Source organism: Copidosoma floridanum, unplaced genomic scaffold, assembly GCF_036245765.1.
Source record: "Copidosoma floridanum isolate Cflo_tuat_1 unplaced genomic scaffold, Cflo_Japanese_pri ptg000019l, whole genome shotgun sequence".
NCBI lineage: Eukaryota > Metazoa > Arthropoda > Insecta > Hymenoptera > Encyrtidae > Copidosoma > Copidosoma floridanum.
In genome coordinates, this window is record NW_028321896.1 from 12,603,284 (window position 1) to 12,627,489 (window position 24,206).

Genomic DNA, 24,206 nt, shown 5'->3' on the forward strand with positions numbered 1-24,206 from the left:
GACCTGTGTTATAGAAATAATGTAAATCATTTAATGATAATGGATTTTATAACTACAACAAATGTTCGATTTTAAATATTTTATTACTCTCAGACCGATGGATCCACTTTACAGATAATAAATGGAATTTAAGCTTCAGCACTCTCGAGTTTCTTCAAGAAAGATGCTTTTTTCTGTTCAACGCGGTTCTTGCGTTCAGAGAGGCTCAGCTTGGCACGGTTCCATCTCTTCTTCTTGACAGGTTCCTTCTTCTCCTTCTTTTCTGGATCGGGATTAGCGCGGATCAGTTCGTGAGCCTTCTTGTACATGGACTCAATCTGAAAGTACCAAATAAAAAGATGTATTGGATTCCCGCAGCTTAAACTGTATGAGTGTTTAGGAATATCACGAAAACTAAGCTTGTGAATTAGTATAATCCACAAATTTTGTTAGTTGACGTCTTGCTATGGTCCAATTGCGACACTGCAGAACCATGCCAGCTACTACAGTAATTAAATTGGACGGATCAAAAGAGCATTGAAACTTACGCTGTCAGGAGTAACTCCATTCTTGATAAACCTTGAGAACTGACGCTTCAATTGGTCGTTATCCTCCTCTTCGAGAGTCCTCATGTAATTGGCAACGTGCAGTCCAAAGATGTGCTGACGATGGACATCAGCATTCAAAGTTTTGGTCTCTGTATCATAACCAGGGAATCTCTTCACACTGTAAATAAAGTTTTTCTTTACCGTTTGCAAACAGTACTAGCAATACAAATAATTATAATTTTAAAGTAAATCAGAGACACTTTGTAATCTCGTTGCGCCGGTGTAAAGTTTCACCTTGCAATTGTAAAACACAAGTACAAGGGAAGTCTTTACGGTGGCTCAGATGACGCGCATGTGTCAGTTGTTCATCACATTAAATTTGGAGAAAAAAAAAAAAAAAAAAAAAAAAAAAAAAAACAAATATTTGAAAGACAAATAAAATATTATTACAGTGGAATATTGACCTGTGTGGGATGTTAAGGCCACCATCAACTGCTCCCTTCATGGCAGCAAAGACTCGGGAACCAGTAGTGGTGCGCATAAGACCGGTATCCAGGTAACACTTGAAAGCACTAGGTCCCTTGTCAAGCTCCTCAACCGTGAACTCATCACCAGTAACTTCGGTTGTTCCTGGGTACAATTGGTCAAGACCCAATTTCTTCAAGAGCTGTTGAAAGGTATATCACTCAAGTATATATTGATTTTTAATTTGAAGCCTCAACTTGTGAAAATAACTGCGTTTCAGATGTGAAAAAATGTTAGGGAACAGTTGTTTTTTCTTCAGTTATGTATCATAGCGAGCTGAGTGGATCATCATTTTGCAGTTACCAAATATTCATGCAAAATCATATAAATATATTCAACATACCCTTCTGGCAAGTAGCAGTCCAGTGCAGTAGGCAGCGGCATAGTTGGTGAGACCAATGGTAATTCCATACCTTTTGAGCTCATGACTGTAAGCTGCAGCTACGATCTTGTCTCCCTCAATTCTGGAATAAGCAATCTGGCAGGTAATATTTTTGTTGGACCTACGAACGATCAGCCTGTACTTGGGAGTGTTGTATTTGTTTTTGTCCTGAATTATGAGCCGTTTACGGGCATAGTAATCGGTTTTTCCCTCGCGACGCCTCTTGAACTTGACTTGGTACCTCTTGAAGTACTGCTTGTTTTTCACAACTTTAACGAAACCCTGTTGATGAATAAATAACCATTATTACTGTTCCATAAAAAATATTATCAATAATGTAATATGCAATTAATTATTGCCAATCAGATGTGAAAAACATTAGGGAACAATTGTTTTTTCTTCAGTTATGTATCATAGCGAGCTGAGTGGATCATCATTTGGCAATAAGTAGTTATATGAAAATGGAGCTAGTGAATGTTCGAGATGTAAACGATAACTGAAAAATGATTTAATATTTGAAAATTATGTAAAGCAAAGCAAGAAACAAAATTCATCACGTTAAAACCACAACACAACTGTTAGTTAAGAGGAAGAGCAACTTAACCTCAGCACAAATTACACGTGTAAACAAAAAGTTGTCGATTTACTCCGAACAACAATGAAATCGGCATTTGTTGGCATTCTATGAAAAAAAAAGAAACTCAACGATTGTCGTCACCACGATTATTCACCAGCTCCGATCGTCAACAATTCACGAAAAGTTTAGTCCTCGCGGAAGGCGAGTCTCGTAGTCGTTGACGAATCCATCGTCATCTATACCACGATAGCGGTTATTGACGAAAAAATAAATCAACACTAGTGAAAAAGTATGTTGAGCGAATTTTGCACAAGATATTTTTTTTCAAGCACTCCGAAGAACGTACCATTTTGTTTAAAAAGTTGGAGGACGCCGAAACGGGTGTCCGTCCGGGTTTACCGTCTTAACATGAAAGACCAACCTCGAATCAGCTGAATTCTAACCGAGACATTCGAGATTCGAGATTCCGCATGAAAGATCTGATCGAAACATGTCGAGTCGACAGTCGACACTCGATACTTTCACAAACAAACGCCAGCGCTATCTAGCACCTACAGTGTCAAATTTTCTCCATATTTTGGGTGTATTCCGCAAATGCTGCCAGCAGTTAAGTTACGTAGGTCGTGGTAACGCCGCATGGTCGGGTAGCGCTAGCGTCAACCTGTACTAACTGTCGGTGGGTTCCGCATGTCAACAAACTCCGAAATATCAGATGGCATGGGAGCGAAAACAGTAAAAAATATCAAAGTTTGTTGACATGCGGAACCCACCGACAGTTAGTACAGGTTGACGCTAGCGCTGCCCGACCATGCGGCGTTACCACGACCTACGTAACTTAACTGCTGGCAGCATTTGCGGAATACACCCATAGTCCGCAGGCTAAGTATACGTCCTTAACCGCCTTTTTCACTAACGTTTAGAATAATGATTGAGACAATCAATGATTGTATCATGAGTTTTTGTATAAAGTTCAATTTATACAAATAAGTTGGTAAATATAGGCACACATGATTAATATTTAAACATTTTAAGCTGTATAAATATATAACATAGATTCCAAATATGCATTATTACCGCTGGAATATGCTAACAAAACCAAATATCCGTCTTTCTCACCCAGCAAAATAATAGGTATCTGTATAATCCTGTATCAATTTATTGCACACATGCGAAATGTTCAATGACAGTAAACAATGACATAATTTCAAACTTTACTTTTAACTCTTCATTTCACACGTAATTTTACAATGCAATTGATAAATTATTATTCATACAAAAGTATTAATATTCTTATAGGAGGTCGATTTTCAGGCAAAAGATTATTTGTAAACTTGCCGTAAACAGCACAGCCAATGTCAACTTTTTATTTTCTATCTACACAACTAGTTGCGGCTGGTTTTAGCGTTTCAGATTTCTAAACTAAAAAGTGGCCCTAAAATTCTGAAGGAAAGCTTTAGATATTTTAGGCCCTAGAGCCATGTTGTCAATTATAAACCAGCCGCAACTTATTTGACAGATACAAAATGAAAATTCAACATTTTCTGTGCTGTTTGCGGCAAGTTTACAATTTATCTATTACTGGAAAGTATAAATATATAGGAGGTCAATATTCGTATAAAACATACACTGCAAACTTGCCGCAAGTAGCACAAACATCGTTAATTATTTATTTTGTATCTATTTCAAGAGTTGCGGCTGGTTTATAAGTGACTAAATGGCTCTAGGGCTAAGCTGCCTAAAGCTCTCCTTCAGAATTTCAGAAGCAATTTTTGGCCAAAAAAATCACGACCGCTAGATGGCGCTGATCCTAATGATCATAACTACTTATAGTAGAGCCGTTTAATCAATTATAAACCAGCCGCATCTAATTTCGTAGATACAAAATAAATAGTTAAAGATAATTGTGCTACTTGCGGCAAGTTTGCAGTGTATGTTTTATACGAATATTGACCTCCTATATATTTATACTTTTGGGTAATAGATAAATTGTAAACTTGCCACAAACAGCACAGAAAATGTTGAATTTTCATTTTGTATCTGTCAAATAAGTTGCGGCTGGTTTATAAGTAATTAAATGGCTCTAGGGCTAAGCTGCCTAAAGCTCTCTTTCAGAATTTCAGAAGCAATTTTTGGCCAAAAAAATCACTACCGCTAGATGGCGCTGATCCAAATGATTATTACCACTTGTAGTAGAGCCATTTGATCAATTATAAACCAGCCGCAACTGATTTTGTAAATACAAAATGAAAAGTTAACATTTTTTGTGCTGTTTGCGGCAAGTTTACAATGCATTTTTTACACGAATATTGACTTCCTATATATTTATACTTTCGGGTGAAAGATAAATTGTAAACTTGCCGCCAATAGTGCGAACAATGTTCACTTTTCATTTTGTATTTATCAAATTAGTTGCGGCTGGTTTATAAATAATAAAATGGCTCTAGTATAAGTATAGTAATAATCATTTGGATCAGCGCCATCTAGCGGTCGTGATTTTTTTGGCCAAAAATTGCTTCTGAAATTCTGATGGAGAGCTTTAGGCAGCTTAGCCCTGGAGCCGTTTAATCACTTATGAACCAGCCGCAACTTTTGAAATAGATACAAAATAAATAATTAACGATGTTTGAGCTACTTGCGGCAAGTTTGCAGTGTATGTTTTACACCAATATCGACCTCCCTTATATTTACACTTTCGGGTAATAGATAAATTGTAAACTTGCCGCAAACAGCACAAACATCGTTAATTATTTATTTTGTATCTAATTCAATAGTTGCGGCTGGTTCATAAGTGATTAAACGGCTCTAGGGCTAAGCTGCCTAAGCTCTCCATCAGAATTTCAGAAGCAATTTTTGGCCAAAAAAATCACTACCGCTAGATGGCGCTGTTCCAAATGATTATTACTATACTTATACTAGAGCCATTTTATTATTTATAAACCAGCCGCAACTAATTTGATAAATACAAAATGAAAAGTGAACATTGTTCGCACTATTGGCGGCAAGTTTACAATTTATCTTTCACCCGAAAGTATAAATATATAGGAAGTCAATATTCGTGTAAAAAATGCATTGTAAACTTGCCGCAAACAGCACAAAAAATGTTAACTTTTCATTTTGTATTTACAAAATCAGTTGCGGCTGGTTTATAATTGATCAAATGGCTCTACTACAAGTGGTAATAATCATTTGGATCAGCGCCATCTAGCGGTAGTGATTTTTTTGGCCAAAAATTGCTTCTGAAATTCTGAAAGAGAGCTTTAGGCAGCTTAGCCCTAGAGCCATTTAATTACTTATAAACCAGCCGCAACTTATTTGACAGATACAAAATGAAAATTCAACATTTTCTGTGCTGTTTGTGGCAAGTTTACAATTTATCTATTACCCAAAAGTATAAATATATAGGAGGTCAATATTCGTATAAAACATACACTGCAAACTTGCCGCAAGTAGCACAATTATCTTTAACTATTTATTTTGTATCTACGAAATTAGATGCGGCTGGTTTATAATTGATTAAACGGCTCTACTATAAGTAGTTATGATCATTAGGATCAGCGCCATCTAGCGGTCGTGATTTTTTTGGCCAAAAATTGCTTCTGAAATTCTGAAGGAGAGCTTTAGGCAGCTTAGCCCTAGAGCCATTTAGTCACTTATAAACCAGCCGCAACTCTTGAAATAGATACAAAATAAATAATTAACGATGTTTGTGCTACTTGCGGCAAGTTTGCAGTGTATGTTTTATACGAATATTGACCTCCTATATATTTATACTTTCCAGTAATAGATAAATTGTAAACTTGCCGCAAACAGCACAGAAAATGTTGAATTTTCATTTTGTATCTGTCAAATAAGTTGCGGCTGGTTTATAATTGACAACATGGCTCTAGGGCCTAAAATATCTAAAGCTTTCCTTCAGAATTTTAGGGCCACTTTTTAGTTTAGAAATCTGAAACGCTAAAACCAGCCGCAACTAGTTGTGTAGATAGAAAATAAAAAGTTGACATTGGCTGTGCTGTTTACGGCAAGTTTACAAATAATCTTTTGCCTGAAAATCGACCTCCTATAAGAATATTAATACTTTTGTATGAATAATAATTTATCAATTGCATTGTAAAATTACGTGTGAAATGAAGAGTTAAAAGTAAAGTTTGAAATTATGTCATTGTTTACTGTCATTGAACATTTCGCATGTGTGCAATAAATTGATACAGGATTATACAGATACCTATTATTTTGCTGGGTGAGAAAGACGGATATTTGGTTTTGTTAGCATATTCCAGCGGTAATAATGCATATTTGGAATCTATGTTATATATTTATACAGCTTAAAATGTTTAAATATTAATCATGTGTGCCTATATTTACCAACTTATTTGTATAAATTGAACTTTATACAAAAACTCATGATACAATCATTGATTGTCTCAATCATTATTCTAAACGTTAGTGAAAAAGGCGGTTAAGGACGTATACTTAGCCTGCGGACTATGGGTGTATTCCGCAAATGCTGCCAGCAGTTAAGTTACGTAGGTCGTGGTAACGCCGCATGGTCGGGTAGCGCTAGCGTCAACCTGTACTAACTGTCGGTGGGTTCCGCATGTCAACAAACTTTGATATTTTTTACTGTTTTCGCTCCCATGCCATCTGATATTTCGGAGTTTGTTGACATGCGGAACCCACCGACAGTTAGTACAGGTTGACGCTAGCGCTGCCCGACCATGCGGCGTTACCACGACCTACGTAACTTAACTGCTGGCAGCATTTGCGGAATACACCCTTTGTTGATTTCAGAACATGTATAACCTACAAGAAATTCGACCGATTCATTACAATTGTTATTATTATTGAATTCGACACTGGACCACAAAAGTTATTTATTGTTAAAAATGAAGACTTCTCCTCATCAAACTCTAGTAAAAGCTGGTGACCGCGATGGGTATAGAAATTTTTATCACGTCTTAGTGCTCAATCTTTATAGTCAATTTTATTCTGTAATTGTCTGCAATAGTTATGTTGTTAATGCTTGTAACAATGTATCTATACGATAGTGTTTTAAAGTTATTGACTTACCTATAATTTGGGAGCTTAATCTATAATTTACTGAAATTTCATGAGTGGTACTTGAAAAATTCAATTGAAACAGCTTGTATATTTAATGTATATTAATAATTTCTTTTTAAATATAAAGTTGACAAAATGATGTTCAATAAATTATGTAATTCTTTTGGTTTTTATATTTGCAGCTTAAAGGAATTATTGAGGCGCAGATTAGTCGAGTGCGGATGGCGAGATGAGGTGAAGCTGATCTGCAAGGACATTATTAAGGAAAACGGCCCGGATATAACGTATGACGAGCTGCTGAGTATGGCCACAAGCAGAGCTCGCAGTCGAGTGCCAGACGTCGTGAAGAAAGAGCTTTTGCAGAAAATTAAAAATCAGCTTTTAGCCCAAGAGGAAAAACTTAAACTTTCGTGAAATTTGCTTTTAAATTAGTCACTTTCTTTATCTGTTTGTCTTCATTTTCTTTACAGTATAATTTTTTTTTTTACAAACTTCAATCTTAAGTAAATGCATAATTTATAATATGTACAAGTCATTAGCTTAATGAATGAAAAGTTTTACAAATAATTAACCGCATTCATTTCATCACATAGACTAGGAAGTTTTTCTATCTTGCAGGAGAGTAAGACTGGCCAAGATTATGGAAGCATTATTGGAAATGCATAAATAAATAAGTGGAACAAAGCTTGATAAAAAATTCTAGAGTTTGTTGCTGTAAACGGGTTAAAAAAGCCAAAACTAAATTATTTCTATAGATAGAAAGATAAAATGAAGTATCGAAAATAAGCTGGTCAGCCCTGCTCTCCAATAAAAACGATATAATAAAATCGAAGTTGAAATTATAACTAAATAAATCTCCATAAAATTTGGTTCGATGCTTGTATAAAAATACGCTTTTCAACCTAAGACTGAATGAGTAATAATAATGTAAACATCAACAAAATAACCGAAGTTTAGCAATATGTACATATTCTCTAAACAATGAAACAAATTTGTTGCTATTTATACAGAAACTTAATCCACTCTAGCAGTTGGTCTCATGATTAGAATGTTATTTCTGTAAAACCAAACTTGGAAGAGTATTGCCAAATCAATCAAAATTTGGAGTCCTCCACACACTCCAAATTGTAATGGTGCATGTCGTTGTACAAAATAACAAGTCTTGAATGTATCCCCTAAAGTCCACATTGCAACCATAGCAATACTGAAAGTAAAATTATTTGTATTAAAAAATTTTCATTGTATTATCAACGAAAATAATTTTTTTTTTTGTCAAGTAGTGCAAGTACCTCATGCCCTCAGTTGATTTGTTAGTGAAATTTCTAATAAATTGAGGAAGCCCCAACATCGCTTCTGTGAGTAAAGCAAGCAGTCCAATAATCTCCACAAATATTTGAACATCAATTAAAAGGTACATCACTACAGCTCCCACAATCGTAAAAAGTAGCATGAAGCCTACGTATGACTGGAAGTCTGTCCATTTCCAAAAAAATTTAGCGTTGCAATCTATTTAAAGCCATATTTTACAAAAAAACAAAAAAAATAGAAAAACAGAAAAAAGATAACGAAATAAAATAATGTAAACCAACGAACTGAAAATATAACGCAATTAATTCTAATTGGTCAACTTTTTACTAAACTATTTAAATTGGTAATTTACAATCAGTAAATTTGGAAGCAAGTTAGTGAGTAAAATAATAATACAGATATGTTAAAACAAAATACATAAAGTAATGAGAGCAGAGGATAAATAACTCACCTTTGAAAACTCTGGCTTTTTGCTTAGTGATCTGGTGCTTGTTTCTAATGTTAACACACAGCCTTATCATAAAAAACATAGCAATGATCATGAGTATACTCTGTAACAGCAATGGTATCTCAAAGTGCCTGCCAAACCTGGAAGAACAGTAGGGAACAATGAAATCAAGATAAGCACGTCATCAGCTGTGTATGGCGTTATAGGTAAAGCATACGTACCAAAAAAGAATGCGAAGTGTATTAGCTATCAGAAGGGCAAGGCAGACATAAAGGGAAAAGCCTTCGGTGTCTTCCTTGCGTTTGATCTCCCTGTATTGGGGTATAAAGGGCACCACGCCACCAAAAATCATGGCTGTGGAGGCCAGCCATCCTGCTAAATTCTCCAGGGTGATCTTCTCGCAGGTCTCCAGCATCTCGTTGTAGAGCTCGGCTACGGAGGTGGCATTGAAATTAAACGTTGGGAGCCGAATGTTGCTTGCTTCCGGGTTACACTTGTCAACGGAGACGAGGTATTATTCTTCTCTTCACACATACGTCACCTGTTAAGTATGTGTGAGGACAACGTGTGCAAGCTTGGGCTTTTATTGGTACTCTGCAACGGATACTTGAATGCACTGACAACAAGAACAACAACAGCAACAATAGGTGGTGGCCTCATGCACTTTTTGTTAATTTTTACTGTGCACGTAGACATCAACGTGTTCACATGATAATATAAATTTATACATAGGTGTATTCTCTGCTGCTGTCGACTTTGTCGTCCTAGGTTATGTCGGCAGAGAGCTGGCTCGTCATATTGGGTCCACTTTACTTAATTCGATCATCATAGGCTCGTTAGGTACGTGGCCTTGGGGCTTTTTTAAGGCGAACTATCGTCTTATCAGTCGCTCCAATACGCTGTTAACAAGTGGAACGAGCAGCTGCCACACTCGACACTTCATACTTGATATATATCCCTCTCTCTTCTTATCACCGCTTCAATTTGACATTTTCATCATTATTAGGTACTACCCAAATATCCACCACCTACACAAATACCAGTTTTGGCCCTTTCTTGTTATTTTATTAATACTCTATTGCTGTATTGTCACGCTCGCTGCGTGTTTCGCTGACAAAGAATCTTGAGTCATGGTATTTAATAGCACCCCTACCCTAGCATTTATCAAACACTTTTGCTCTTTCTTTTTCTCGCACTGTCAGTTGTACTTTAAACTGGACCTTCGTCAAGTCTTACAGGTGTATAAAGTATACTGCTGCATATATATAACTTAACTGCAATGCACTTTATGATGCACTTTTCTTATATATGCTTTGCACATCTTATCGCGGTTCTCCAATCTGCAACAACAGCTACATTAAAGCCTTTATTCGCTATTTCGCTCTATACGCTATGCTACATGCATAGAGCTCATACGTGCACATACACACACACACGCCTGTAACTTATCATTGAAATGTAATTATGATTGCTGTAATCTCTTGTTATCTAAGGTATTCGAAGAACAACTGCACTATAGACTCACAGATGAAGGATGTGTGTGAGGTCTGAGGTGCAACTGGTAAGTATAACTGGTGCAAGTAGCGCTTACTACTCTATAGATACTCATTGCAGCGTGAATATACAAAAGCATTTACGTATTACTCACTTATCAATATCTTTACTCTTACACTTGTATTCCTGTTATTATTTTATTACAGTCATTCACATATCAGCTACAGCTGATGTTCGCCATTCTGCTTTATGGACTGAGTAGTGAGTAAAGGGGAGTAGTGGAGTAACTGCTGCAAGACTGGAGTACTTACCGAAATGTTATAGCTGTGTGTGCTATCTAGTTATAAATATGTATATAAATATACTTATAGGACTAATAAAAAGTAATCGCGCATTGCATGCAGTTTTAGGGGATGGAGGTTTACCAATGTGGTACTTTAGCAAGGGCAAAGGTGATATTGTAGAAAAAGGAAAAGTGCCGCGCTGTACATTATTATGTACGCGATGTGCTCTCTTGCCCTGTTTAAAAATACGCAGGTGATATTGAATTGTTACGATCGGTTTATCGATCGGCTGCAGGCGGCTGTTTGTTTTGTACGTTTGTTTACGCTCATGATATCATGATATCAGAGCAGGGTGATCGCAATAAATGGAAAGTTTTCAACAATTACTATCGCATCAGACGTGTTAGCTTTTTTTTTATCTCGCGTTTGATCTCGTGGAATTTTTTTTTTTTTTTTTAACAAATAAGAGCGGTAATTGCTATCGTGTTGATAACAATTACCATACAATATACGTGTAGGTACCCATGTATTTTTTTGTTCAATGCGCACGTAAACACCAGAAATGTTCATACCTTGCCGAAATTTGACAAAGAATCAATCAGAATCAAACAATGTACGCATAAGTAGATGAGGAACGAGAGTAAATCCATAATATTTTCTCAAACACATAAATCAATGGACACATGATAATAATAAGGGATCAGTAAGTAAGTATCGTAATTAAATGCTTTTATACGAATAAATAAGTTGTCATAAATTATTTTGCTTGTTTGTACAACGAAGAACAGGATATTTGTTGTTGTTCTCGTTGAATGCTCAGTTATTTTTGCTCTGAAATTCGGAAGCATTCACTTATTGTTTCGTGCGAAAACCACTGCACCCACGCTAAAAAAAGGGGTAGCTCGCACAATTTACCCCCTTACAGCACTTTGAAGAAATAATGATTTGTGGCAACTTTAAAGCATTTAATATACACTGAAAAAATAAACTTTTTTAAATAAAAAAATGTATGATTTTGCTCTCTCCTCTCGCCCCTTGCATATCGATTGGTGATAGCGACTTGGTACCGGCTAAGCAACTTTCATCATAATCAGCTGAGTTTGCCTGAAATGCATCATGCATGTTGACTTACTGACCTGACGGTAACGTAGAGCGCAAATTTAAATTACTAGCTGGTGACGACGGAAAACACCCCAAGCGGCGTTACCACCACGACCTACGTAACTTTGCAGCCTCTGATATTTTATCATTCTGGTAAAGAGAGCACGGTGTAAGACATATGTGAAGTTATGTGTAGTAATTAAAGTAATTACTACTAAGTAATGCCATATGGTCGATTTTACTGAACCATATGAATATCAATATTTTTGGAGGTCGACTTTTAAGTAAAAAATAGATTGTAAACTTGCCGCAAATAGCACGAACCACGTTAACTTTTTATTATCTATCTATAAGATTAGTTGCGGCTGGTTTGTAATTATCAAAGTGACTTTGTTGTAAATAGCAATAGTTATTTGGATCAGCGCCATCTAGCGGTCTTAATTTTTTGGCCAAAAGTGGCCTCTAAAATTCTCAATCACAGCATTCAGGATTAGAGCCATTTAGTCAATTATAAACCAGCCGCAACTCATGATGAAGCTATAGAATAAAAAAATAACAATACATGTGTTTTTGGCGGCAAGTTAACAATTTATCTTATGCTTACAAATTTATCTTCAAAAGTACAAACACATAGGAGATCAATTTTTTGGTAGAAAATAGATTGTTAACTTGCCGCCTAAAACACATGTATCGTTATTTTTTCATTTTATAGCTTCATCATAAGTTGCGGCTGGTTTATAATTGACTAAATGGCTCTAATCCTGAATGCTCTGACTTAGAATTTTAGAGGCCACTTTTGGCCAAAAAATAAAGACCGCTAGATAGCGCTGATCCAAATAACTATTGCTATTTACAGCAAAGTCACTTTAATAATTATAAACCAGCCGCAACAAATTTTATAGATAGATAATAAAAAGTTAAAATTTTTTGTGCTGTCAGTGTGTACTTATCACTATAATTATTTTATATTACCGTTAGTGTTGTGATGTTTATACTTTTGGAGTATCTATATTATAATACATAAGTATACCCTTCTCACGAAGCAAGAGTATACTCGTATTTTAGGTCTCTGGGGGTTTGGGTGCCAAGTTTTTTCGTACTTTTTAACCTTAGTGAATTGTTTGTAGTTTAAAATGATGTTGGTTTAAGTGGTTCCACAGCATGGCAATGTCAAGAGCACTAATTTGCTTGATTAGGCAGAGGCATTTATTGCCGTGTAATAGGCCAATGAACCTGCTGAAAAGCAAAAATGTTTATCTGCCACTTTGTGTGCAACAATTGACATATGCTGGTCAGAAACTTGTAGCAAAATCTGAACAAAAGGATTCCGAAGGCCAGGTACAGGTTGGCTTTGCTGAAGTAGGTAAACTGAATTGTTTTCTTTATGAATCCTCTTTTGCATGCCTAATTCAATATTACTTAATTCAAATTGATTTCGTATTTTTTTTTTTTCAGTTAAAGAAAATACCAAGTCTGCTTGGTACTTGACTGTTATTGTTGCCGGTGTTGCTGGAACTGGTGCGATTTTTTATGCCGTTTTTAAAGAATTGTTTTCTAGTAAAAGTCCAAACGGAGTTTATAATAATGCATTTATCAGATGTGTGAGAGATCCAAAGGTTTGCGATGCAATTGGAGAGCCTATCAAAGCTTTTGGGGAAGAGACCAGAAGGGGCAGAAGAGGCCATGTTCAGTAAGTTAATTTTCAAGCAGCTAAACTTTCTATTCAATGTCATCACACAATCTTTATGGTTTTTCAATGAGATAACTGTCCCCTTCAGACATTCAGTGTACAGAGGAGAGGATGGAGTTAATCGTATGAGAATGAAATTTTACATCCAAGGATCCCGTAAGGAAGGCACCGTGCACTTGGAAATGAGAGAAGTAAGCTGCTTGCCAATTTACTTTGGAGCATGTTTTTGAATATCCTTGTGAATAAGATTATTCATAAAAATACTTTTTAGGATTCAGATAGAAATTGGGTATACAGATATTTGTTTATTCAGCTGAAAGATTTCACAAAAAGTGTAATTGTCCTAGAAGACAACAGAGATGTTGAACACATTGTGTATCAAAAAGAAGATGATGCACACGAGCTAATACCACCTGGATTGAAAATGTGAATTTATTTAATGAAATTTCATTAATTTGTTAAGATTCGTTATTAGAGTGATACTTGTATAAAGCATGTTTAAACGGCAATCTGGTAACTGCATACTTTTAAGTCAACTTTTTAATTAATTACCCCTTGTTAGAATTGATTTTTCAGTTATAAAATATGATAAACAAATGATGCCGCAAAACTATCAGTTATGTGAACAAAAAAAAAAAAAAAAAAAGAGTCAATTGTTGGTTGAAATGAAATTATATACTTTTTTTATTTCATACTTTAGTTTGTAGATCGAAAATAAGCTTTATTACAGTCTTGATTACTCAACTGTTGCGTTTATGATTCGCGATAATTGTACATCTACCATAACATCCACACTATGAATCATATGTTCTCGCATTCGTTTCATCATTTTCAGTGACACTTTAGCCGTTCAAAAAGTGTGTGCGTTACTAAAGAATAACTCATGAATCCTAATGAAATTACAACTGATGACGCTGTTCTGTGAATGTCCTCCATCCAAAAGCTCCCAAGCACAGCCCCTATGGACCTTGGAAATTCCCGTCTTTCCCTCTCTTCCACAACAAAAAAACGAAGGCCAAAATGAAAAAAAAAAAAAAAAAAAAAAAAAAAAAAAAAAAAAAAAATCGGGCAAAGCAAGTTGCCATCTCCAACTCTCGTTTTGTCCTCAAGCATCAAACGATGATAGCAAGTATAGCGTTCTCGGAAAAACGTCACTGCCCGCCGCCAAATAAGAGATGATGTTGCTACCAATGGGCGGGAGGAGATTCCGTAGTACCTACTTACAGTATTAGATATGGGCGGGAGTGCACGCGCGCGCTACAGTGGTCTACCTACGCCTAATGGATCGGGAGCGCTGACAGAGAGTCCACATTTGCTCGCTGGCAAGCCTAGTCGACGGAGATCGGGTCCACGTAATTGCAAAATAAAAAAAGGGGGAACACTTTATTGATTTTTACGAAAAAGACAAGCAAAAAATGAGAAGATCGTGGGAACGTTATCGCTGGGACCCCGAGAGAATCGTAAGAGGGTGGAAGTGTTTTGGAAAGTAGTTTGTAGTCTTTAGCCTTTTTTTTTTAGTAGGTGTACTAGACTAGAGAGCGTAAAAGAGAGAGAGAGAGAGAGAAAGAGAGTACTTGTGTGCGAAAAGAACGAAAAAAATCATGGGTAATTGTTCGTCGTGCTGTTACAAGTTGAAGTTGCTATTGAGTCCGCCTCCACGAGGAAGGAACGTCGTGCCGGTCTGCAACAAGCCCGAGTGCTTGCCTAAGCCTCCGGAGCTGACTGTTCATGGTGAGTTTTACAACGATGGTCAAAAGTTAAAAAAAAAAAAAAAAAAAGAAAAAAAAAAGCAATACAATACAATTAGCGATTTTGCATGAACAATCGATAATAAAATATTTTTAGGCTTTTGCAGGAATGAATGTCACAGCGGTTGCTCAAGCGATTCGTATACTTCATGTTTTTTCCACTTATCTCATGAATTTTCATAAAAAGAGGCTTGTGTATACGTTGTACAAACGAATTCCACCGATTTTGTTGCGCAATTAATAGCGTTCGACTCACTACTCGATGATAGATTATCTTATCGCCTTGCCGATCTCCGAAAGAAAAGGCGAACTCTGCGCGTCAATTTTCACGCCCGTCCGCGTATTAAATACAAAACCGTCGAACAAAACACAAGTGTCTCCGTACTCTCTGGGTCACTTTGTCACGATGAAAAAACGTCCCCACGCAAAGATTTGAATGAGAACATGGTAAACTATCGCGCTACACTCCCGAAAACGTCACTTTTGAAAACCGCTCTTACTTTTTTCCGCAAAAACCAAAAAACTGTTAACACACGCGTCAACGGTTTGAAATCGTCACTCCAATATTGCGAAACGCGCGCTTCCAACAATGGCATCCCCTGACGATCAGCCATAAGGTGGGGGAGAGGGGGAACTTGAATCTCCATTAAAGCGTTCTGATTTTCGTCTATAATTAGCTCGCGCGTATTATTAGATGCACCCTCGTATCGTGCGAGAAATGAAAAAAAAAAAAAAAAAAAAAAAAACTACATCGCTAGCAACGGTGGAAAGTATCGTTAAAACCAATTTTCGCGGCGGCCGATGTTGGCTCGAAAATAGAATCGGTTTACAGCCTCGTGTAGCACCGCGTTTTTGTCAATTTACGCAGAAGAGCGCAGCGGAGCGAAAATAGGAGAAGTGCCACTCTGGAGGGATGCCGATGCGGAACCGATTGAATTCTGGAAATAGTTTTGCACCGGTTACAAGGTGGTGGACCTAAATAGAAAATTCTACACATAGCAATTTTTTTTTTTAATTTGCTTTTTTTTGTAAACGGTATATATGATGTATACCTATTTTACGTAAAAGGGTGTGCAGGGCGTGATTCGCTGAACCGATTAATAATAATGGCGTGGTGCTCCAACGAAGGCATCGATCTATTTTTAAAGGGTACCGATATTTGCCAAAACACGCGTGCAACGTGGGCGGCTTCGCTTGGATTGTTTTACTTGCACGTAGTATACACACGCAGAAAAGAAGCGATTCGTCGGCACGTCCAGTTTAATTTAGCGCCGCTTGTCGAGAAATAGTAATGACCCTTGGTCCCGAGAGACAAACGACGTACAACTAAATATTATTGCCGATGTAAATGCTTTCGCGTACACGTTACACGGTACGTTTAACGCCTGAAATAAACGCCGCGTGATTTGTCATTATTATACGAAAAGACGTGCTTTTCTTACTACAAAAAATACCATATTCTCACTAGACAACGGTTCAGAGTAAATAATATCTTGGTGAAAAAAAAAAAAAAGAGATGATTTACTTTCTCGTAAATATTTTACGGGTTCTTAAGACTTTTTTTCCTTTTTGAAAACTATCTTTATACTTTCCGATAAGCCCGTCGAGCTTCCGCGCAACGCAAATAGGTGTACACGGGCAAAATGGACCTTGACTTCGTTAAGAAGGCGCAGCCTCATCGAAGCACGACCGTCCGCATCTCACTTTTACGTGTACACAATATTTTTATATACATATACGCTCGTTCCTCATAATCTTCCTCTATAGTATACGCGGTATGTTCCCCTCGCGTGCATCACCCAGTGGGCGAGCCTTCGGAAATATTTCGATTGCGCAATACCTACGTATTATTATTATTACCACTTTTTTACTACATAGTTGTTATGCGCGGAATTCGTCCGTATGATGTCATACCTATAACGTGTACGTACCTATGGCTGTTGTTTTGTCGGTCTCGCGCGAAAAATTCAAAGCGATTGTCCTCAAAGAGCGCGTATAACCCTGAAATCGGAAGCGACGAAAAGCAAGAAGGTGATTATTTACGCGCTCTCTTTGCGACGGTGGGGTTTTTCCTTTTTTTTTTTTTTTTTTATATTATTTATAGACGCAGTTACAGCTGTGGTGACAACATTGGCACTCGCGGATTCAATCGTTCGTCGAATAGTCAATTAATCGCGTGCGACATGTTCCTTTTTTGGTGTACATCCGATCGCGGGAATAATAAATCGGGCGATGATGATGACTTCAATGCGAATATCGTATACTATGTAAATCACTTGCGACAAATAGCATAGGTGATTACGGTTTTGAGATTAATAGCGGAAAATCGGAACAATCGTACCGATTGACATATAGTTTTACCGATGTAAAAGGTACATACAATCGGTCGCGTAATTTTTTCAAATTGACAGTCGCGTGCACGCAATTTTCGATCCGTAAAACGCGGGAAACACTTGCTGTGGGAAAAAAAAACAAGAAAAACACACTCGAGAAGCCGTTGGTGCGTGGGTGTTTTTGTCTCTCACGTATTTTGCCGATATCCGTCGAGCAGCTCAAGCGGAATCGATTAATTTTTACGATGACACGCAATTCTCATCCGTTACACTCGAACTGTTGTTTTTATGACTCTTCGGCAAGTATTTTCGCAATTTTACTGGATGGAACGAAATTGTTCACACTTTGATGGACAAGTGATCGCTGAACATACGACAACGGTTTTTTATTCCCACAATCGGGAAATCCAGTCGAGTACGTGCATATATGAGCACTACCTTCACAATCGAAGAAAAACATAAATTTGCGCAAACTCGATCGTACGGCGGACAGTTTAGCAAATAAAAACGTACATCTACATTTATATATGATATACATACACATTGTAGTGCGACAGGAAATCATATGGCTGACAATATATTATTCTCAGCTCGAAGACGTCATTCAAGCCGGTGATATAATTCATAACGTGTATAGGTACACGCGCGTGATAAACATAATGTCCTCATCGTCGTCGACGCGGGAGTGATTAAAACTAAAATATAATATACCCGTACGGATGACAACATGCACAGGTGTGCTCGCGCTCCCACTCGATACTCACCAGTTGAGCCTCTGTTTTCTATGTATAAGTACTCTGTGTGCATTAGACGGTGACCTATACGCTCAGGAACCATTTATGGTACCATCTATAGGAGAGCCTTGAGGAGCTCCCCTTCCCCGCTACGGATTTTTGAAATTAATTGTCCCCCCGTGCTCTCGGCGCGGCTGTTCAAGTGGGGCAAGAAAAGGAGGCGAGCGGATCGCCGCGGCATTACCCGCGCCCACGTGTGCCCGTTGGCGAGGTTTGCCGACTCCCGCGGATAGTATACACAGGAGAGAGTTGGATAACAAAAATAACAATGCATGTATATGGGATCGGCATATTGCAAGCCCATGCGTTCAAAACGAGAGTACAGCCGTGCCGAGGAGCTTAGCAGCGCTCAGTCTCTCGGACGCGCACGTGCCGCGAATTTCAAATAGCCGACGCTTATCACCGGTTTTTCCGCTTTATGCCGTGATCGCTACACATTTTTTGTTTTTTTTTTTGTTTTTTTCTTTTGCTTTTGGCTATTAGTTTGCGTCGCAGCCGAGATGTTTTACCGATTTTACGATCGTTATCGGATCTTCAATGATCGCAGGCGGAAGCCTTTCCCGTACAAGTTTTATTGTGAGTTTTTTCTCTTCCCCCCCCTTCTCTCTTTCTTTTAAGACGTTGCATACCAAAAGTGTCGCTTTCCTTTGTCGCAAACGAAGTTACGTAAAACGATTTTTTTTTAGTTAAAAGTTATACAACGGCGATCTTATCGCGCGCCAAAGTTAAATACATCTGGGGGATTACAATTTAATTACAATTACAAATAATTACTACGCTGAGGAGGCAGGACTCTTTGGCGCTTCGGTACAGAGACTCTTATCTATATATACATCGTAAACGGTTCTTGCAACAGTATAATATATACGAACACTCGTTGCGCTATAAGTATATTACGTGTATGTACACTCGCAAGTACATCCTCGTCGGGGTTTGAATATTTCAAATCGCCGCGAATCCATGCGCGGAAATATTTTCGCTAGCTGCGTAGGATTACCGATGTACGCCGGTTTCTGTGCACCTGTGCAATGTGTTCTCCTTGACGATCGGCGCGGGTATTTCCTGAATAATTCACTGTCAAGTGCGCGCACGCGTTACACATGTACGCACCGGGTGTTTTTATGTACAGAAAAAAAGTGAGAGGAGTAGAGAGAGAGAGAAAAAAGTTTATAAATAGTCGAAAAGACGCGCTTGCGGTGCTCATTCGACGGGAGATGACCGCACAGTGTAAATACCTTCGCGCACGTTATTACTTGCTTTTTTTTTCCTCCACCATTATTTTATCGCTTAGACTAAGTAGCTCATATACAAGTGTCATCATCACACGATTATCCATCGAGCGTCATCTTGCGTGTGTGCGTGTGTGATCCAGAGAGTGTCCCAGCCATCACCCATCATGTCAATTTAATCATCACAACTCGATAGGACGGAAAAACAATGAGCAGAATGAAAAAAAAAACTTGTCTCTCTCCGGTGGGTTTCAGGGGAGAACTACTCGCGATCGGTGCTGACGATCGTCCACGTGGACTACTGCGTGCCGGAGAACGCGGAGGCCCACCGCACCGCGCGCTACGAGGTGTCGAATCGGCCGAGCGGCCAAGCCCGGCTGGTCGTGCGTCGCGGCCAGTCCTTCCTCCTCGAGTTGACGCTGTCGCGCAACTACGACCCCGCCATCGATGGCATGTCCATCGTGTGTACCCTCGACGGTGTCGAGAGGCCGCAGTACGGGCACGGCACCCTCGTCGCCTCCCCCGTCTTGCATCCGAACGAGGTGTCCGACGGCGCCTGGCAGACCGTCGTCCAGGCCTACGCCGACAACTCACTCAGGATCAAGGTGGGTATTGTTTCTTTTCCTTTTTCACGCCACTGGGAGTTGTACTTTTGAACGTTACGTGGTTAAACCTTGCCGATACTCAATGAATGAATATATATGTAAACCCTCGAGAATGTGACGTATGTGACAATCTTGAATTTTCATACATCAGCCCCTTGTTTGCAGCATTAAAAACAAAACGAGCTCGGTTTTTTTTTCGACAAAATCAGAATGGTCCCTCTTGCAATTTGGCTCTGCATTAGTATCCGATTTTTACATTCAATCGACCGTATACAATGGAGCTCAGATTTTGACGTGCTCGAGAGTAAAAAAATAAGAATAAAAATTATAAGCGCGTAATACTTGTGTGCACTTTTGATCCTAAGGTTACTCCGGCAGCGGATGCCATTGTCGGAAAGTGGCGGATAGACATTGATACGAAAAGACGAGACTCCGAGGGCGCGGTCAGTTTCACCGTTGACCATCCGTTTTACATGATATTCAATCCTTGGTGCCGAGGTGAGTCGTACATATAAATACATGTATTACATACTTGTGTGATGAAAAATAGAATCTTTACGTTGCCATAAACACGTGTACCCATCCATCATAGTACCGTTTTAGTTGATTGCATTTTTATGTATTACATGTGCACTCCACCCCCTTACAAGCGAGCCGTCACGCGTGATTTAATTAAATAGAATAAATAATGCATCGCTAGAAGGACCATATTTATTTTATAGCTCGTGACGATGACGACGGCGACGATGATGATAGTGAAAATGGACACAAGGCAATGGCTATTATATAGATCATTCGTTCGTGAGTAATACGAAACGCGGGACAATAATTACGTTTATTGCTAAACAAAAGAAATTGATTGGAAGCCATTAGAACCGGTGTGCCATTTTATATCTAATATCGTGCACTATTGTACGTAAATGCGCCATCGATTGTTTGAGCGTAACAAACTTAAAAGTGTGCATTTATGTTATGCTTGCATGTACTTTTGTGTGACGGCTCGTCTCATTACCACAAGTAAAACCTTCGAGCTGTCATTCGAAATGCAAATCGACGCCACCAGAGATCAATTACTCTGGCGAGGGGTTTATTATATGCAAACGAATCGCCTCGTTTGCACAATAGGTAAAAGACAGTGTATGACAATCGGACGCATTTCAGAGGACTTGGTGTACTTGGGAAACGAGTCGGAGCGCCAGGAGTACGTTTTGGCGGACACCGGCCTCATATGGCGAGGCACCGGCAACCGGATGAGACCGTCCGTGTGGAAGTACTCGCAATTCGAGACGGACATACTCGACTGTGCCCTCCACATGATAACGAACGTGGGAAAGGTCCGGATATCCGCTCGCAACGACCCCGTCGTTGTCACCCGTGTTCTCTCGGCTGCGGTGAGTCATAAGTATATTTTTTACAACTTTGCCCATCGAGAAATCACATTAACTCTCCTCCCATGGTACAGGTCAACTCGCCCGACGACTACGGCGTGGTGATGGGCAACTGGACCGAGGACTTTTCCGGGGGCACGCAGCCGTCCCAGTGGATGGGCTCGCAAAAGATCCTCCAGCAGTACTACCAGACGAGGAGGCCCGTCAAGTACGGCCAGTGTTGGGTGTTTGCCGGTGTCCTCGCCACCGTCTGCCGAACCCTCGGCCTGCCCTGTCGAGTCGTCACCAACTACTCGAGCGCCCACGACACCCAAAACAGCCTCACGGTCGACTACTTTGTCGACGAGGACGGCAAGATCATGGAAGAGCTCAACAGTGACTCCATATGGTGGGTGATGGTGTGAAAGGGTATCTCGGTTGTGGAGGTTATGTTTATCGTCTGTCGTTGTTGGTCCACCAGGAACTTTCACGTCTGGAACGAGGTGTGGATGAAGAGACTGGACCTGACGGCCGACTGCCACGGCTGGCAGGTGATCGACGCCACTCCCCAGGAGCTGAGCGAGGACGCCTACCGGCTCGGCCCGGCTTCCGTGGCCGCCGTCAAACGCGCCGACGTACACCGTCCCTACGACAACGGCTTCGTCTTTGCCGAGGTCAACGCCGACAAGGTCTTCTGGAGATACAACGGACCCTCCCAGCCGCTCAAGCTTGTGCGGAAGGACATTTACGGGTAAGGTGCTTTGTTTTTTTACCCACACCAATGGTGCCCTATAAATATAAGCTTTACATTGTTTCTATAGAATCGGACAGAACATAAGTACGAAGGCGGTCGGTAGCTGGGAACGCGAGGATATAACGCACACGTACAAGTACCCGGAGAGTAAGTATACAGACACGGGAGCGACGCGGTTGGGATATGTTTTTTTTTTTTTTTTAATTCGAAACGCGCGCCTGACGGATGTTGCTTACTTTCAAAAAATACGTAGAGTCGGACGAAGAGCGGGCTGCCATGCTGAAGGCGCTGCGGCAGAGCGAGTCGCTGTTCAGCCGTTACTACCTCAACGAGGAGTTCAACGACATAATGTTCAACTTTGAGCTGAGGGACGACATCGTGATCGGCCAGCCCTTCAGGTATAACAAACCTTTCAATTCTCAAACGAGGTAATGAACATGAAAATTTCGTTGCCCTCACTCCACCGCAGCGTCGTGCTGGTGATAAAGAACCACAGCTACTCGCAAACGTACCAGGTGTCGGTGATACTGCGCGTGGAAGTGGTCACGTACACGGGCCGAGTGGGCGACGCGGTCAAGCGGTCGGACAGCGAGCGTTTCATCAGACCCGGCCAGACGGACGAGGTGCGACTCGAGGTGTCCTGGGACGAGTATGGGCCGCGGCTGCTCGACCAGGGCGCCTTCAACATATCCTGCCTCGCCACCGTCAAGGACACGAATTTCGAGTACTTTGCGCAGGACGACTTTCGCGTCAGGAAGCCCGACATAAGGATCGAGGTGAGCACCATCTCTCGTCCCCTTTTTTTCAAAAACTACAACGGTTATTTTTTTTTTTTTTTTGGTTTGCATTAAAAGTTGGAGAACGAGCCATGTGCCGGTGAGCTGCTCGAGGCGGTGGCGCGTTTCACGAACCCGCTGCCGATCCCGTTGAGGCGGGGCAAGTTCCTCATCGAGGGCCCGGGCTTGAGGGAGCAGATAAAGCTCAAGCTCACCGAGAACGTGGAGGTCGGTGCCGAGGCGGTCTGTCGGTTCTCGATGTACCCCGAGTACGAGGGCAGAGCCACGATAGCCGCGAAATTTTACTCCAAGGAACTCGACGACGTCGACGGTTTTGTCAACTTTACGGTGCAACCGAGGCCGTACGTCAGGCGAGAGTAGAACAAACCAATGTATTTTTATTTTATTTTATTCTTTTTTTTTTTGTTTGCTGCCAAAAATCACGCACCTGGAAGTTCATTCCACTGTTGTACATTTCGCGCAACTATTGGCCAAGAGATTATTATTTTTTTACGTTTCATTAACCCATTTTGTACGCGCGTATACGTGCTACGTTTTTATTTATACAATTCCAACGAAAATGAAAAATATATAGTATTATGTAGATATTATTTATGTAAACTAACGCCGATTTTAACGCAGTGCATATAGGCTTAAGTATGGAAATACATAAAATTTTGTAAATTAAACGAGGGAAAATTTTTAAAAAATCGATCCCATCAGTTTACGATAAAAATAAAACGACGATTCGTTGAATAAATCGCAGTGATGTATGTAAAGCGAGAGAAATGGGGAGGCACTGGGAGAATCGAGGACGCAAGTTTCGAAAAAGAAAACAAGAGGAGCAGATCGGAGGCGTCGTCTAATTGGCTCATGAATAAACTTGATTACTTCAGGCCTAATTACTCCGCGTAAATCAGCGATTCGGCGGCGCGTCGCGTCACTTTTAAAACCGCGAGCGCGAGAACGCGGATCGAAAATAAAAAATAAAAAAATAACGTATCCACATGCCCCTTGATATACCGTTGCTTTTTGTATCACGCGTACGTATAATGCATCCATCTGCATAATAAGAGTGAGCTCATTCAGCAACTCTAGTATAACGTAGCACTGGCGTTTTGCGTTATGCGATTTGCCTGTTACACGAACGGACAAAATTCGTATCAGTCAAGGTGTAATAATAATAATAGATGGACGCGCGAG

The 24,206-nt window shown here is 39.7% G+C and overlaps 5 protein-coding genes across 6 annotated transcripts; 3 read left to right on the forward strand and 2 right to left on the reverse strand.

The window, feature by feature from the left end:
• Positions 1-64: 64 nt before the first annotated feature.
• On the reverse strand, positions 65-2,450 carry RpL5 (ribosomal protein L5). Its single transcript, XM_014358379.2, has 5 exons — positions 2,358-2,450; positions 1,396-1,716; positions 992-1,194; positions 528-705; positions 65-317 (listed from the first exon to the last, which is right to left on the reverse strand). The coding sequence occupies exons 1-5, from the start codon at positions 2,358-2,360 to the stop codon at positions 129-131; spliced, it is 894 nt and encodes a 297-aa protein (XP_014213865.2). The 5' UTR covers positions 2,361-2,450; the 3' UTR covers positions 65-128.
• Positions 2,451-6,717: 4,267 nt separating this feature from the next.
• Positions 6,718-8,269, forward strand: e(y)2 (enhancer of yellow 2). Its single transcript, XM_014358202.2, has 2 exons — positions 6,718-6,947; positions 7,255-8,269. Exons 1-2 carry the CDS (start codon positions 6,898-6,900, stop codon positions 7,484-7,486), a joined length of 282 nt encoding a protein of 93 aa, XP_014213688.1. The 5' UTR covers positions 6,718-6,897; the 3' UTR covers positions 7,487-8,269.
• On the reverse strand, positions 7,082-10,456 carry LOC106643159 (solute carrier family 66 member 2). 2 transcript variants are annotated; one of them, XM_014358190.3, is made up of 4 exons: positions 9,050-10,456; positions 8,832-8,968; positions 8,362-8,545; positions 7,082-8,276 (listed from the first exon to the last, which is right to left on the reverse strand). In XM_014358190.3, exons 1-4 carry the CDS (start codon positions 9,241-9,243, stop codon positions 8,087-8,089), a joined length of 705 nt encoding a protein of 234 aa, XP_014213676.1. In that variant the 5' UTR covers positions 9,244-10,456; the 3' UTR covers positions 7,082-8,086. The 2 variants fall into 2 exon arrangements, with proteins under 2 accessions (XP_014213676.1, XP_014213668.1); XM_014358182.3 differs by having other exon boundaries at positions 8,362-8,578; positions 9,050-10,454.
• A 2,204-nt stretch (positions 10,457-12,660) lies between these two features.
• Positions 12,661-14,017, forward strand: LOC106642945 (mitochondrial import inner membrane translocase subunit Tim21). The gene is made up of 4 exons (XM_014357885.2): positions 12,661-13,070; positions 13,163-13,397; positions 13,486-13,588; positions 13,669-14,017. The coding sequence occupies exons 1-4, from the start codon at positions 12,869-12,871 to the stop codon at positions 13,825-13,827; spliced, it is 699 nt and encodes a 232-aa protein (XP_014213371.2). The 5' UTR covers positions 12,661-12,868; the 3' UTR covers positions 13,828-14,017.
• Positions 14,018-14,715: 698 nt separating this feature from the next.
• Positions 14,716-23,691, forward strand: Tg (transglutaminase). The gene is made up of 10 exons (XM_089592935.1): positions 14,716-15,128; positions 19,757-20,106; positions 20,472-20,604; positions 21,268-21,497; positions 21,569-21,882; positions 21,955-22,224; positions 22,295-22,374; positions 22,481-22,625; positions 22,697-23,003; positions 23,082-23,691. The coding sequence occupies exons 1-10, from the start codon at positions 14,999-15,001 to the stop codon at positions 23,382-23,384; spliced, it is 2,262 nt and encodes a 753-aa protein (XP_089449061.1). The 5' UTR covers positions 14,716-14,998; the 3' UTR covers positions 23,385-23,691.
• Positions 23,692-24,206: the final 515 nt, after the last annotated feature.